This window comes from Megalops cyprinoides, chromosome 9, assembly GCF_013368585.1.
Source record: "Megalops cyprinoides isolate fMegCyp1 chromosome 9, fMegCyp1.pri, whole genome shotgun sequence".
NCBI lineage: Eukaryota > Metazoa > Chordata > Actinopteri > Elopiformes > Megalopidae > Megalops > Megalops cyprinoides.
This window is the reverse complement of record NC_050591.1, coordinates 18725843-18741125: the sequence shown is the minus strand read 5'-3', so window position 1 is coordinate 18741125 and position 15283 is coordinate 18725843. Positions and strand designations below refer to the sequence as shown.

At 43.7% G+C, this 15283-nt stretch overlaps 1 protein-coding gene across 1 annotated transcript in view; it reads right to left on the bottom strand.

The window, feature by feature from the left end:
• LOC118783126 (cytoplasmic dynein 2 heavy chain 1) overlaps window positions 1-15283 on the bottom strand; it is a 137663-nt gene that overhangs the window by 71869 nt on the left and 50511 nt on the right. Inside the window, exons 68-72 of the mRNA XM_036536832.1 lie at window positions 9196-9359; window positions 8087-8206; window positions 7773-7907; window positions 4087-4230; window positions 1998-2087 (exon numbers count right to left, since the gene is read on the bottom strand). Of these exons, the coding sequence (XP_036392725.1) occupies window positions 1998-2087; window positions 4087-4230; window positions 7773-7907; window positions 8087-8206; window positions 9196-9359 (653 nt within the window). The remainder of the gene's footprint in view (window positions 1-1997; window positions 2088-4086; window positions 4231-7772; window positions 7908-8086; window positions 8207-9195; window positions 9360-15283) is intronic.

Genomic DNA, 15283 nt, shown 5'->3' with positions numbered 1-15283 from the left:
TATTGATTAAAATGAGTGAAGATGTCGGGCAAGATCGGCCTGTGCTGCACTGGCAGGCTGGCTGTGGCACAGGGAACCAGCGCTGACACTCTGACAAGGAGAGGAGCTGAAGGCAGAGCCACAGCAGGTAATCTGCAGTGCCACCTGAAGCAGAATTCACACACACACACACACACACACACACACACAATTATTCCATATGCAGACACATAGGCACGCAAATACGATTGATCCACACAGAGACACACAAATAAACACAAATGCACGCACAGGCACGCACACACACACACTTAATCAATCCACCCACACACACACACACACAAAATCGTTCCAGATGCAGACACATTGGCTAGCAAATACAATTGATCCACACAGAGACACACAAATGAACACATACATGCACGCACGCATGCACACAGGCACAATCACACAGGCACAATCAATCCACACACACACACACACACACACACACACACACACACACGCACACACACACTCGCCTCCAATCCCTCAGCACTCCGGAGCACATCACTATCACTGCAGTCACACTGTGCACAGACCCTTAACTGACTGCTCTCCTAACGCATATCTTTGTGTCTCTTTCACATTTCTCTGCTTGTAACTGTTTGGTATCAGAGAGGTAAAGCATACATACAGTGGGGGGAAGTGTTTATAACACTGGGCTTTCGAACCTGACAGCTGTGGGTTTAAACTGAGCGAAGCTGCCTAGCTCCAGTGTAATCAAACCCTGCGGTATAAAAGGGGCTAAAGAACATGTAAGATGTAGCTAGCTCTGCACAATTTGTAAGTTGCCCTGGATGAGTGTGTCTGGTTAAGGAATGCAGCTCAAACTCAGGGGGAGCTGGAGGAATACATCCATAACAAATAGACAGGAAAAATAGTGCGTTATTTTAAAAGGTCTGCCGCTGTGCCTAAACTGCAGTTCCGCAAGCTCTCTCTCCTCAGCGAGACAGAGCTCGGAGGACGAGGCAGAACAAGTTTGGATCCACCCATCCTTTCCGAGAGACGAGCGACTTTGCCCTGGCGCGAAAAGCCTCCTCGCCCAGCGACACTGAGCTGAGAGCCAGGAGCGCGGAACAAGAGCGCCCGCATCATGAATTTCATGTCCCGATCAAAAAGCGCCTTTTAGTCTGTCACTCACGAGAAGCACAAGCTCTTCGGGGCCTAGCGTTGAACCCGTGGAATGGCACCAACTTTTAACACGGTGGCGTTATTCATTTATGACGCGCGGACCTTTGCTGGAGCAGATCTCAGGACTTTGTTTCGAGGAACAACCCGCAGAAGAAGTGTCCCTAATCCGATTGAAAGGCACAAAAGAGAATATTTCAATCGCACCCTTTCTTTCTTCCTTTTTTTTAAGGCTTTATCCCATCAAACGGATAATGTGGTTATTCCACTCAAGCCCACGTTTGGCGCAGTCCCTTCTGTAACCTGGACCAGGTCCATGAGGAATTTCGTGCTCGGTTTTATAGATGTCACAGAGTCTGAATATGGTCGTCCATATACAAAATCCACAATAACAACACAGTAAAAAACAGGAAACAATAATAATGATTAGCTCGCCCAGACGGTAACTGGATATTGCTGATTAAAACATTGGCTAAGGCAACAATATTACAAAAATGATCCATCTGGACCAAAGCCATTAAATAGAAGCAAACAGTATGTTGAATACACTGCCAATACATCCCTTCCAATCTTTTTAACGAGATACCCATGTGCTGCCCATTGACCGGAAGAAAACAATAACTTGCACTACCGTTAACAGTTTTCTGTTAAGGCTATCACTGCACCTATGGCATTAAAATAATTCAACACAGATGATAACCAGTGGGAATCTCCGTATACAAAGTGGTGCACATGAGGTTATCTTGTTATTAAAGATTTGATTGCCCCTTCACTCTGCAAAATCAAACTCTACCAGTGCGATGTGGCTGGGCGCGGGCCGGCTCTTGGAGGTGCCGAGGGAGGCTTACCTTGAAGAGTGAGCGGCAGACGTACTCATAGACCATGCTCTTCAGGCAGGCCTCCAGAGACATGATTCGGGCCTCCGTGCTCTCCGACTCCTGGAGGAATAACAATGGGTCAGATGGGATCCATCCAGGGGACTGAGGGAAGGGTAAACCATCTGTAAATGCATGCCTCCTGTATCGCCCTGCCACTGGGTCTGGCTTGCTGCAATCCAGAGGTCCGGTGACGAATTAGGCTTATTCTATCGAAAACTGTACACTGGGAGGCTTACACCACAGCGTGTCTGGTATGTGCACTCTCTGCTCCTCTCTGCTTGGCTGGAAATTTAAATAAGAATATAATGAACCACCTGCTGAACGCTAATGACTCGGAACCATTTACAGCATTTTGTTGCCTGTGAATTAGCAGCCTGAGAAAAGGTAGTGTCCCTTAGTGGCTCCCCAAAGTAACACCAGTGCGTGAACATTTCACTTTACCACTAGATGGCAAAAAGGAACTAATAGGTGTGCTGATCCTGAACAGTGCCTGTACTCGGATCTTGTCTCTTCTTCTGTGAGGACAATGGGGTAGTGTAGATACACCGCCTGCGTCTGACTATGTATCCATATGTGAATACTTCCACCACACCACCACTGCTGTACATACTGCAGGCTTTGCCAATTTCCTTCATATCTACAACAGTGTTTCACATACTGAAGAATCCAATGCTGCAATGCATTCTTGCATAGCATAAATCAGGAGCCGGTAACTGGAGTGCATTTTAAAGAGACATTAGCATATGAAAGACTTTGAAAATCTACACATGGTTCCACCACTGTTCTTAAGCGCTGCAGTGAAATGGAGGAACTTCTGCTTGAAATTTTTACTATGCTGGAAGCTATGGCATTCTCCTGCATTTAGAATCCAGTCATCAAACAGGAGAGTTCTGTACTGCTGCATCTTACTACTCTTTACAGAAGAGTGAAGAAGAGTAGCAGAACAATGTGGATCCAGACAAAAATGTGGACGTGGCAGAAATTCAGAGTTAGATAAAACACGATTCTGTGAGCCTGAGTTTGTGTGTTGAACATAAATCAAACAGAGCTTGAGCTCAGGACAAGTAAGCTGTGCATTGGTGATGAGAGGGGCCAGGGACCAGGACACACACATGGATTTGGCGCTTTGTGGGGGACAGGCAGATTTTCTGGCATGGAGGGGTTGCAGGGGAGAGAGACAGAGGAAAGGGAGTCAGAACAGGGGAGGCTTTGGGACGCTCATAGGCACCCAAGCGCCCCCACTCACCATCTGTGACAGGACAGCCTAAATACAGGGGTAGAGGGGGCAAGGGAGAGCCATGCAGTCTCTGAAAGCTCCAGTCTGCTGGGCTGAACTTAGAGACATGGTAACAAAGAGAGGGCAGGCCAGGGGCAGCTCAGCTCCCCGCCAGGCTGCGGCTGGCACCATCTGCGGGCAGACCACCGGGGTGCACCGTGTCCGTATACAGGGCGCAAACCTGCTCCGCGATGTGGGTGGTGCAGGCCGGGACTTAGCGTTCCGGTGGCGGTGGGAACCAGGGAAAATGACAGAAAAGCTGGCCACCGCAGTCGCAGCACAAGCCCGTCAGTAAGCCAAACAAATCCAGAATAATCAGTGCTGGGCTATGCGCGCAGCCCTCGGCTGAGGAGGTGGGCTCGTCACCGGGATGTGCTGGACCACGTGATCAGCACTTCAAAGCCCTCCCCTCCACAAACCTGGAGCACAACACGGGGCTCTCATTACCCTCCAATTAAAGCATGGCCTCAGCTCATTGCAATGCTGCCAATTCTCATGACTGCCCTTTGCCCTTTACTGGAGCCCGCAGGCCATTAAAGGCATGAGAGGGAAAAAGGTTTGATGGAGAAGGTGGCGGAGACAACTCTCCCAGCCCTAAGAGTCCAGCCTACTCCCACTGCTGCAGATGCAGCGGGGCCGGTACGCTGGCAATGTGGCCATTTTATACTACGGCTGCATCATCCCACATCTTCGGAGGGGCAGCAGAAGTGGGCAGGAGGGTGAACCCCTGGCTGGCTGAACCTGTGTGCCCACCTCTGAGGAGGCAGCGGTGCAGGGCCTTACCTTACTGCTCTGCAGCGCTCTCTGGAAGATTCGGAGGAAGGCCGCCAGGCTAAAGCGGTACATGTTATTAATTTTGGAGAGGTCAGTTATAACAAAGTACATGGTGCTCGCGCTCTCTGCTAATGGGAGATAGGCATCTCGTTCCTGTAGAGAAGAGAGAAAGGGGGGGGGGGGGGGTTCAGTCAGGGCTGGTGTCACATTGCCCTCTAGAGGCAGAATCAACCTTCAGCCCAAGATTCTCACATGAATACAACACTGCAAATGACACCAAATCACATTTTAGCACTTTTTCATTTAGTACTTTTCGTCTTGAAAAAGAACTGACAATGCAGTTGTTTCAAGATATCACCATGAGATATTTTAGAGCATATTTTAATGCTTGATTAAATCAAACCCAGCAGAAGATGTTACACATCTGAAATGCAAAAAAAGAGTATAACAAACTTGCAAGACTCAAAACCTATTTATCTTCTCACTTGAAGAACATACTATCTTCCTCTGTAAATAATTTGACAGCTCAGCTCAAATGAAGATCACTATAGCATGACTCCCTTCAAAACAGAAGATATACTTTATGAAAGTGAAAAGCTTAACCAAAAACAAAAAAAGACAAATTACTTTAAAAGAAATGCTCCAACTTGATTAGCTTGCTGAAGATGAGCAAGGAAATGGAGGTTTTTCTCTTCATAACTAACTGAACTCTAATCCCTCAGTGAAAAACCTTCAGGATTCAAATTACTTTGGCTTTGAAAGCCCTTTTTTTTGGACATAATCACGTCATTTGTTACCGGGTTCAGCCTCCTGAAACATGCTCATCTCAACATTTCACAAGTCTGTTTTAATATTTGCAACAGCGGTTAAACAGTGTTGCTGTTCCATGGATTAAAACCAGTAACAAGAGATGCTGTTTGAGCTGCTGTCTGTGTTCCAGTCTCAGGACTGCACCCGCTTTAAATACTTGAAGTCATGAATGGCACGCAGAGCCACAGAGGAGACCAAAGTATAATTCCGCATAAGCCTCAGGGTAGAGAGGATGCCATTGGAATTGACAATCACCGCATCATATCCATCACATATCTTTTTATGGTGCACATTGCATTTCCAACAATACATCACAACCCTGAGAACTGAGAGGCCAGGGCTGTCTAACACTAGGGGTGGGACTGCTCAAGACATTGATCTCTCAAAAGATACAGCATTCCCTGTGATGTGCATCCATGAAGGTGGATTATATATCCATTAATATGTTTGTGTGTGCGTGTGTGTGCGTGTGTGTGTATGTGAGAGTGGAGGACCGGCTTACAGCAGGGGCATCTAAATGTTTCAGACATCAAATCACATCGCATTGGCTCCCCATCTGAATGAAGATGTGGGATGTAGGGCCATTTCCTGAATGCAAATCTTCTCAGAGCTGAATGGCCACAATAAATAGTTCCCTGACGTCTGTAACACTTCATTTCTGTGAGTGCTACTGCAAGTTCAGTATGAGTGAGTCAGGCCTCCCAACACAGCAAGAAAAGTGGAGCATAGCAAAGTTAGTGCTACTGCTGACTGTCAGAGAGACTGCAGCTCTTCTAATGATTGGTCTTGCCTCTGAATCACGGCTTTTGTCTTCACAGTGTTTGCAGAAAAAACCCCATGAAACAGAATATGTATTTTCCAGACATTTCTCATGTCACGGAGCCTGAGTTACAGCTGTTTCATCTTTTCCCCAAAATATTTATTTAACGCAATTCCTGCATCTCACTCATGTTTCTCCCCCTGTCTTTCATGGCCTGCTGCCAAAGTCTACAAACGAGTACCTTCTCCTGTGATTCTCTTCTAACAAATCACAGGATACCTATCCCAGGGACTTCTTTTCACAAGCAACTTCTGAGCAATGTCTATGCAATAAAACAAGAGTGACAGTCAGCTATCTGTCCAAGCAAGCAGAGAGATGAGTGTCATTGAACACTGCAGACAAACTGCACTGAAAGTCAGACCAACATACAGGGAAAAGCTATGGATGGCCATCCCAAACAGAGGGGCAAATAGCACAGATATTGTACTAGGGTGTGCTCAATATTACACCACAATGATTATTTCTTCCTCATCAAACACTCGGGTTGATGGTTTTAAGAAAAACAAATACCTACCAGACATTCACACAAACATGACAAAAAGCTATTTTCATAAAGCCTACATTCATAGACTCCACAGAAATAGTGGACTCATCCACACTTTTGAGAGATTAAAACATTAACCAGTAAAAAGCCAGAGAAAACACTTTAATATTTGCAATTAAGACAAATAACATGTACATTTAAAACATGGATGATTCCACATGATATGCCCAATCAGTGCATAGCCATTGTGACTAGTGCTGTTTTTCTACATAATGCTAAAATGGTAATAATGTAAATAATATGATTTCTCAGGTACTATTGATTTTTGATGGATTCCTACTCCCTGCTCTTAATCTCCATTGAGGACAGCCAGCAACAGTCCACAATGAAGCCAATGAAACAGAAGGAGAATAAAAAAAATCAAATTAAAAGAAAAAAAGATAACATGGGGGGTTTTGATGCAGTATTATTAGAATTAGACTTGAAAGGACTGAAAGCTAAAACTGACACGACACTGACATCAAACAGAGGTGCGCTGTGAGTTTTGAATGCCTTCAAAATGAAACTAATGCTCCAATTCACAAACACTCTGGGATCACAGCATGCATGGAGAGGTCTGATAAGATGTTTCCACATAATCTTTTCAAGAGGATGACAAAGATTATGACGTACATCTTATCACAAGAATCCATAATATTTTCATTCAAAACACAATGAAGTGACATTCTAAATTCCCATGACGCTGGCCATTACGTCTACCTCTGTGATCTTGCGTAACAGGCATAACTTGGTAGTCTTGCTTTTTCAAAGGAAAATACCATAAAAAGTGTTGAAATGCACATGAGCAATTATGGCATCTTTCAGTTTCCCTCCAGCTGGATACCTCAAGTATACTGCAAATCTGTGTGAGAAATTATTCTACTGGCCAAGTAGAACCTTTTTTCCCCATCAACAACAGAGGGGATGATGGAGTGGAAAAGTGAAATCATTTTGCCTGTGAGGACACTGCTCTCTCAGTAATTACGAGGTCGTAATGGAGGTGACAGTCGACCCAGGCTTTTTATGTGTCTCTTGGAGCAGGAGGAAAAGTGGACGCTGTCAAGAACCACCACCAAAAATTTGCAAAAGTGAAGCTGACTCACTCCACCACTGTAACCAGAGGAAGGAGGGTTCATGGCAAAAAAGTAAAAAAGAAAAAGACAAAGGAACTGTCTCTGTCTGTTGTTCTGCCAGGGGCCTTGCCCTATCCTATTTCCTCACAAACCTATATCTTTGAGATTCAAACACCTCCAGAGAGTTCACATGGGATAGCACTAGAAATTTTCCCTCTCCCACCACGTTCACCCCTGCCGACAGTGGGAGATGACTCCCATGTAGCTGCAGAGGAAAGGTTTGACAGATCACTCCCATATCCCCCAAATTAGAATGAGCCCTTTATTCAAAAACCTTCGGATCTGACACGTACCTCAATCCCCACCTGGAAACCCTCTAACCTGACCAGATGCCTTCTCATCTGCCCAGTACCTGCTCAGCCAGAATGCCTCTCAGGAGGGTTACTTGTCCGGAGACCATCTTTCTCACCTGGTCCAGTGAGGCCTGGAGCCGATGTGACTCAGTGAGGGACTCCTGGATCAATGCACTGCTGGACTTTGTCTTGTTCAGAGACTCGATCAGGTCCTTGTTCTCTAGGATGTTGCCTTGTGCCGTTGCCAGTGTCTGAGAGTGAGAGGGACAGGGGGAAAGGAAAACAGACAGTCAAAGGGACAAGAGAGCAGCTTGTAAGAAATATCTGCTAGGATGATGCCTCCAGTCAACATACTCTATCTGCGCTGTCAGTAAGTATGAGTTAGGACTGTACGTCATGTGCCCCTGTCATCTCTACGTGTGTATAGTACCTCCAGCAGGGACTCTTCCAGTTTGGCCAGCTGGATCTTCTTGTCCTCTTCCTGCTGCAGCAGCCGAGTCTTCTCAGTCTCCAACTCTGGCTTCTCCTGCTGGATCGTCAATGCCAGCAGCTACAGAAACACCGCAGAGAGAGAGACAACACTCAGGTGCACACAGACAGACACACAGAATCAAGCGGTACGCTGAAAAAAAAACGTTCTTCACAACTGGCATCATTCAGAATATGCACAAGACAATGGTGTACGCACACGCTCACAAGCTAGTAAAATGCACTCACATATACATTATAGTTGACAGCTGAGAATACACGAATGCTCACAGAGGTATACACACAGACACACTTACAAACACACACACAAACAGGACTTCAAAGAGGATTTGTTCTTCAGGGGTTTTGTATACTCCTTGCTTTTATCCGAAGACACAAGCATCTCTCTCCTATTATAGTACACATACTCAAATAAAAGGCTGAAATGACTTCAAAAAGGAGAAATTGCGTCCCAAATCTCCAATTATTTCAATCTGTCAAGTGAGAAGGCCCTTCAGAAAACAAAACCCTTGCATTATAAAAATAAAAAGGGGAGGAATAATAAAGGAGGGAAAATAAAACTGTGCCTGAAAAATATTCTTTCACAGCCAAAGCGAATACCAAGAGGGAAGCAAGGACAATACAGAGAGGCAGGCTCAATACAGCTTTACATGCAGCCTGCAATCAAATGTCTTCTTGGGAGATTGCTTTTTTCTGCTTATTCACACTGTGATTACAGCTGTGAAGACCCAACTCGTCTGATTGTCAGCTGTATTTACATAACTGTCAGTTGTTTTCTTTCACTTGTGTTTTTCTGCCTGTTGTGTATCCAGACGCTTGGTTTACGGAGCTGTTTTTGTTGTCTGTTGTGCATTTTTACGCTTAGTTACTGAGCTGTGCTTGTGTTGTCTGTTGTGCATTTGTATGTTTGGCTACAGAGCTGTGTTTGTGTTGTCTGCTGTCTATTCGGATGTTTGGCTATGGAGCTGTTAGTATTGGTCACCTGTGTCTGTACCCATCTGTGCAGACTGCCTCAACTGCTGTGTCCATACCAGTGGCTTGTGTCCTCACCTGTCCTCGGAGGCCTGCTCGAGTGGTAGTGAAGTTGACCTCAGTCACCACCGAGGCAGCGTCTGGTGGGATGAATGGGCTGGGGTTTCGGGTGGCCAGGAAGAGACGGAATTCTTCATTGTAATCGATAACTTTGTCCCCGATCTGGACGACGTAGCGGGGGCCTGGAGAGAACATTGGCAAAGCCCCAGTGTCAGCGTTATTTCAACTGACTCACCGACGTCATACATAAATCTCAGCTCATCTTCTCTCTGTGTCATAGCAATCAGAAAAAAATATGCTAAGGCCTCTATTCAATCTAACTGCCCTAGAACTGAGTGACAAACTGAAGTAAATATTAAATACGGCATTCCTTCCTATGTTTTGTGGTCAAATTAAGAGTTGGCTCCAAAGAATCACACTATGCAGATCTGTGCCGTTCCACAGACCTAACACCAACCTTAGTTACCAACAGGTTGCACATGCACACCCCAGCTGCCAGTGTACCTTTGAGAAAGATAGTTAACCTAGTTTGCTTCAATAAATGGTTATGTCACTGGATACTGTGTAAAATGTGAGTGTTTCGAGTTGAAAGGGATAAAGGCATCTGCTTAGGTGTTGAATAACACAACTAGCATATGGAGAGAAGATTCACCCCACAAGAATCAATAAGGATAAGACGTTCAGGCTCTCATCCTTATGTATAAACTGGTATCTCTTATTGAATAAAATAATTCTATATCATATCTGGCCTTGGGGAACAGTAGTATGAAAGACAGCAGTATTAGGCATTACCGCAATGACAGTACTGTGGGTTGGGAAGCACAGAGAATGAAATGGAAAAGTCTAGCAGGGGAGACTCCCCTTTCCTATGCCTGCAATGCAGTACTTCCAGTTCCAGGTTTACCTGCCTTTTTCGTCTTGCTCTTATTTCCCTCTCCTCCTCTCTCTCCGGCAGTCTGCCTCCCTCTCTCTCTACCCCCCCCCATTCTCTCTCTTTCACTCCCTCATTTCTTGTCCTGTCTCCTCTCCCTCATTCAGCACTGCCCACCCCCCGACCCCCACCTTGCTTCCTCCCACATCTCTGCTTTGCTGCGAAGCACAGCCTGTCTGCCTTCTCCCCGCTCAATGAATTGATGGCGTGTGTTTTAAATCACGCCAGACTTTAATATGTGCATGCTATGTTAATGTTTCAGGCCCCTTGACTCTAAAAATAAATATTACATAATTTACATAATTGCACGTTCTTTCCATGACACAAATCCTACACCCACAATGCGCTAAGTACATTAAGCAAGTCAATGCGAGACACTAAAAAGGCTACGGACCATCATTGAGGGAAATTTCAGGAGCAGTACATAAAGACATCGTGAAATTAAGATAAAGTAACTTATGCTTACGGCATCACCAAGCATGCCCAATAGAAGCCTACATGGAGTGGTTGCAACTTGCACATGGTAAACATTCTGGCCTGTGATGGAATGAGAGGGGATGTGACATTACAGCCACTGACGGTAGGTCACTATGTGGTGTAGGGGTGACCCCGAATAGTTGACTATTCGACAATTCGATCTAAGGAGCCTGATTCGACTGTCGAGCCTGATTCTCACAGCTGAATCGTCGCAAAATGTGGTTATGAAACAAGGATCATTCCATTTGGGGATGTTGAATGTCAGATTTTACATATAATTGCTTGGTTTCTTCCAATAAATCATGATATATAGCTTATTTTGGTATAAATATTAGCCAATTAATAGTACTGTTAATCAAAACTTGAAAATAACTTGTGCTTTATTCAATCTCCTTAGTGTGCGTGAATAAATCATCATGGTGGACTAAGTTGTACTATCTAATTTTGCTGGACCATTGGAGCAGCATCTTGACTGGGCTTTAAAGTTTTTTAGTTACCAAATAGCTCACAATGTCTGGGGAAAAAGCAATACAGGACCGCTGGAATGGTGGCAAAAGAACGAGGCGAGATACCCAAAGCTGTCCAGAGCCGCAAAAAGAATCCACAGCATCCCATCCACTTCCACACCATCAGAGAGGATATTCACCGAGGCAGGTGTTATTGTCAGCAAAGCAAGGAGCGCACTTCTCCCGGGCAAAGTGAACAAGTTGGTTTTCCTCGCACACAGCTTGAAAAGAATCAAGCGGACACAGGCGCAGTGAAAGACTATTTTTGCTTGATCAGGTAGGCTTAAGTGATTCCAAAACCTTTTATCCGGTTCTAATTTGATTTTTTGACATTGTGAACTTGTTTAGCCTAAAGTTGGATAGGCTACCCACTGCAGTGCTTAGAGCCTGGTCTCTGCAGTGTAAAAACTATTTGTTATGCACCTTCTGATGACCTACTTGATTCAGACTATTATTTCAGTATTGTATTCATTTAGCCGGGCTTATTCTATTGTAATTTAATTCTATATTTTGTGTTTTGTGTTTTTTTTGGATGTTGCTCTGCCCTTTACGGCATGCTCAAACACAATCTGAAAATTATCAAGTGAGTAGCGAACACAGGCAATTTTAGCCAATTTAATTTGATTTGCCGACATTTTGAAATTGTTTAGCCAAAAGATTAGGCCTATCTGCAGTGTTAAGAGCCCATTGGGTCTCTCTGCAGTTATTTATTTGTTATTTATTAGGTTTATCCCATTCTATTTATTCCAAAATGTTGTTGTACATTTTATTCTACTTTGTGTTGACATTGTTCTGCACTTCATGGCATTAAAATGTTCATTTTATGTTAATGTTAAGGAATCATTTTACAAATAATGTTTATTCCATATTCCCTTTAATTTATAGCTTGTAGGGATTCACCTTAACTTAAAAGGATAAAAATCCAAGGCATGTGTTAGTCCATTTGTTATTGAAACCTATATTTTTTTATGGTCATTTTTATATGCCACTTTGTTTGATGTTTGATATGCCGACATTTGACAGTGGCCTTGTTTCAGTTTTGGTCATTTCATTATCAAGTTGTTTCTTTGTGTGAAAAAAAAAAAAGTTCTGTACCTACCTACTCTGGTTTCTTTTTTACTGTAAGCTATGGGCCTTCTATATTCTAAATGTGCATATTTTATTATCGTTATAAGGTCACTATAATGCAGACTTTTCAAATAATGAGTGAGAAAAAGGATGGAACACGTGCTATTATAAAATAAATTCTTATGCCAAGTCAAGAAGACAAATTGTTTAATTGGGTGTTTCTGCTCTTTTGTCTGGTGTGGTGCCTCACAATCACATCCGCGCTGTCAGTTTTTTTCCTGTTCAGCCCCCACCTTCCACCTACCCCACATCTCCTCTAGTTGGTTATGATGGAGAGATTCTCACATCCCGCTGTGTGTACAAACACACACATACTGTAAGCACTTGACAAAGAAACAAGCAAACAGAGCAATGCCTGCCACACCATATCTGGAGCGTGAAATTTCCCGAGTTTGATATCCGAAACAAACAGGCAGGACGATTGAGCCAACATGGAGAGAGGGATTTGAGTGTGTGCCGCGGATAGGGGGGGGCTGAGACTGAAGACAATGCTTGGGGGGGGCTCCCAAATGCTCACCAGAGTTCAGAGTAAGGAGGTGAGTGACAGGCGGACGGGACAGAAGCTTTGGAAGACCTCCGAGCCACAGATTCCCACTGCACCAGAACATCCTGACGCTCGGTTGAACCTGTCTCCTCCAACAAGCACTGAAGACGTTTTATCCTGCTCCGCCTTTCACATAATATATCTTCACTAGGAAAAAAAAAAAAGTAAGTGTAATAAAAAATGAAGAAGTAGGAATGATGTATGAAGGCTGACTGATGAATATGAATTTAATGAGGTTTGTTGAGGATAGCTCTACAGTCAAATGAAGGATCCAGCTGACTTAATGATGTATCCCTCTGACTGTCCTCAGGGCTATAGAAGGCACATGAGTGGTAAATCACTTTCCCTTAAGATCAGTGCACACCCTACAGACACAGCAGAGGGACTCCACACCAGAACCCTCCCTTGCATTAACATGCATTATATATTCCCTCTAAAAAAGCAGCTTAGGTATAATGACAGGAAGAGCTTCCAGAGAGGAGCCCGAAGGATCCATGAACACATGCTCAGTGTGCTGGCGCAACCTGGTACCAGTCCAGCTGTTATGGCATTACCATGCACTGTTGAAAGCTTTTTTTTGGGGGGCGGAGAGGGAGGTTAACTGACCAGAGCACTCCCTCTGTCTCTATGACTAACCCCTCCTCATCTGTGTTCTGAAGCTCTGTGCAGGCTCTAACACAGAGAGCTGTTTTTTAACCTGCTACAGAGCAAAGGGGGAGAGCGGAAAACAGAGAGACAGAGTACAGGAATGAGAGAAGTGTGGAAAAGGGAAAGGTGAATGGAGGAAGAAGGAGAGAGAGAGAAAGCTAAGAGCAGGGAGGGGGGAAAAAAGAGACAGTGAGAGAGGAAAAAGTGAGCAAAAGGGTCAAAGAACTTTATAAATCGCTGTGTTGCCACAAGTCCCACAAAATATGAACGCGACTAAACTTATTAGGGGAAGCTGTTTGTGTCCAGCTCATATTCTGTGTTATTTAACATAAAACTTCCGATTTTGTTAAGGTTGACTTTCCTTGCAGATGTTACTGACAATAGGGTTAATGACAAAATAATTCTTGGGAATTTGTGTCATTCTAAAATGACAAATACTGTAATCACAGCTAATAAATGAAATCCTTTCCCCATATAAATAGTATTTATATGTGGACCATTTAAGCCCCACACCACAGCGTCTGATCTAGAACTGCTATTCAAATGTAACCATCAGGACAGAATCACAATTAAAAATAGAAAACAACTCTTACAGCTCTGTCAAGGACTGGGTTCGAACAATGGCAACGGTAGGTTATCCTCACAGAAGACACACCTACAGCTCACACCTTGGCAGCAGTAAAGTACACTACGTTATCACAGATACAGTACATCCGTTTTCTCTTTCAGAGCCCCCAGTCAGATCAATAATACCTCATTCTGATCAATAACACCTCTGGCCAATCACAAACAAATTACTATGCATCAAAAAAGGACAGAAGCAAACACTAACAGACACAGCAAAATGCACTGTACAACATTAAACATTCTTACAGGTGGGCAGAACATAGTGCAGAAGAATGCCAGAAAGAAATTAATAGGAAAGACACTCAAACACTGTGAGACACCTTTCTGGCACTCACATACACCCACAGTAAAGGAGAACTGCATCTGACACCGCAAAATATTAATAACGTATTTGAAAAGATTGCTAAAATATCTCAAGTAAAACTGTCAGGAACAAACCAAAAGAGCAAAAGTGGGTTGATACAGAAAGTTAAAATATGAAGAAAGAACTTGGAAACTGATCAAACTGTACAGATCCAGAAAACCCAGATTTATGCCTTCATTACTGGAAGACTCTAAAGCACTAAACACACACTCAAAGGAAAAAAAAAAGGTACAACACGCTTGCAAACAGCTGACACAAACTGAGGAGTACATAAATTCTGACCTCTTTTAAGACAATTGTCCTTGATTATAACTTGAACTGATTATAACTTAAGAACTGGCCTTTCAAAAGGGAGAAAAATGAATGAATTGTCTTGAAACACACATCTCAAAGAACACAAAAAATTGCTACTAAACTACTGAACTCCTCCATTACGAATGAGGAAATTGCAGGTCCTCTAACCCATGAACACCTGTCACCTCCGATGGCACCCTAAATGAGATACTTAAATACACAAGCGCCAAATTTAAAAAGGCCATACTAAAGTTGTTCAGCTTGGTTCTGAGTGTGGGTTAACGCAGTGACATTCAGAGACTATAATCTCAGTTTTTAAGGGCAGAGATAAATTTGACCCCGATAATTACGAAGTGCATTTGCATGAGCAGTAATGTGCAGAAGACTCTTCCTAGCAAAGCAGAACTTGTGGACTTCCTCAACAGGAAGCAAGAGTTAGAGTGGATTTTTTACCAAATCGCCACACAAATAATCATATACAGTATATCCCCCATACACCATAAGAACAAAACATTTTCAACAAAATAAAAGGATTTTTTTGCTTTTTAGATTAAAAAACATTTGATTAAATTTTGTGCAAGGGATTG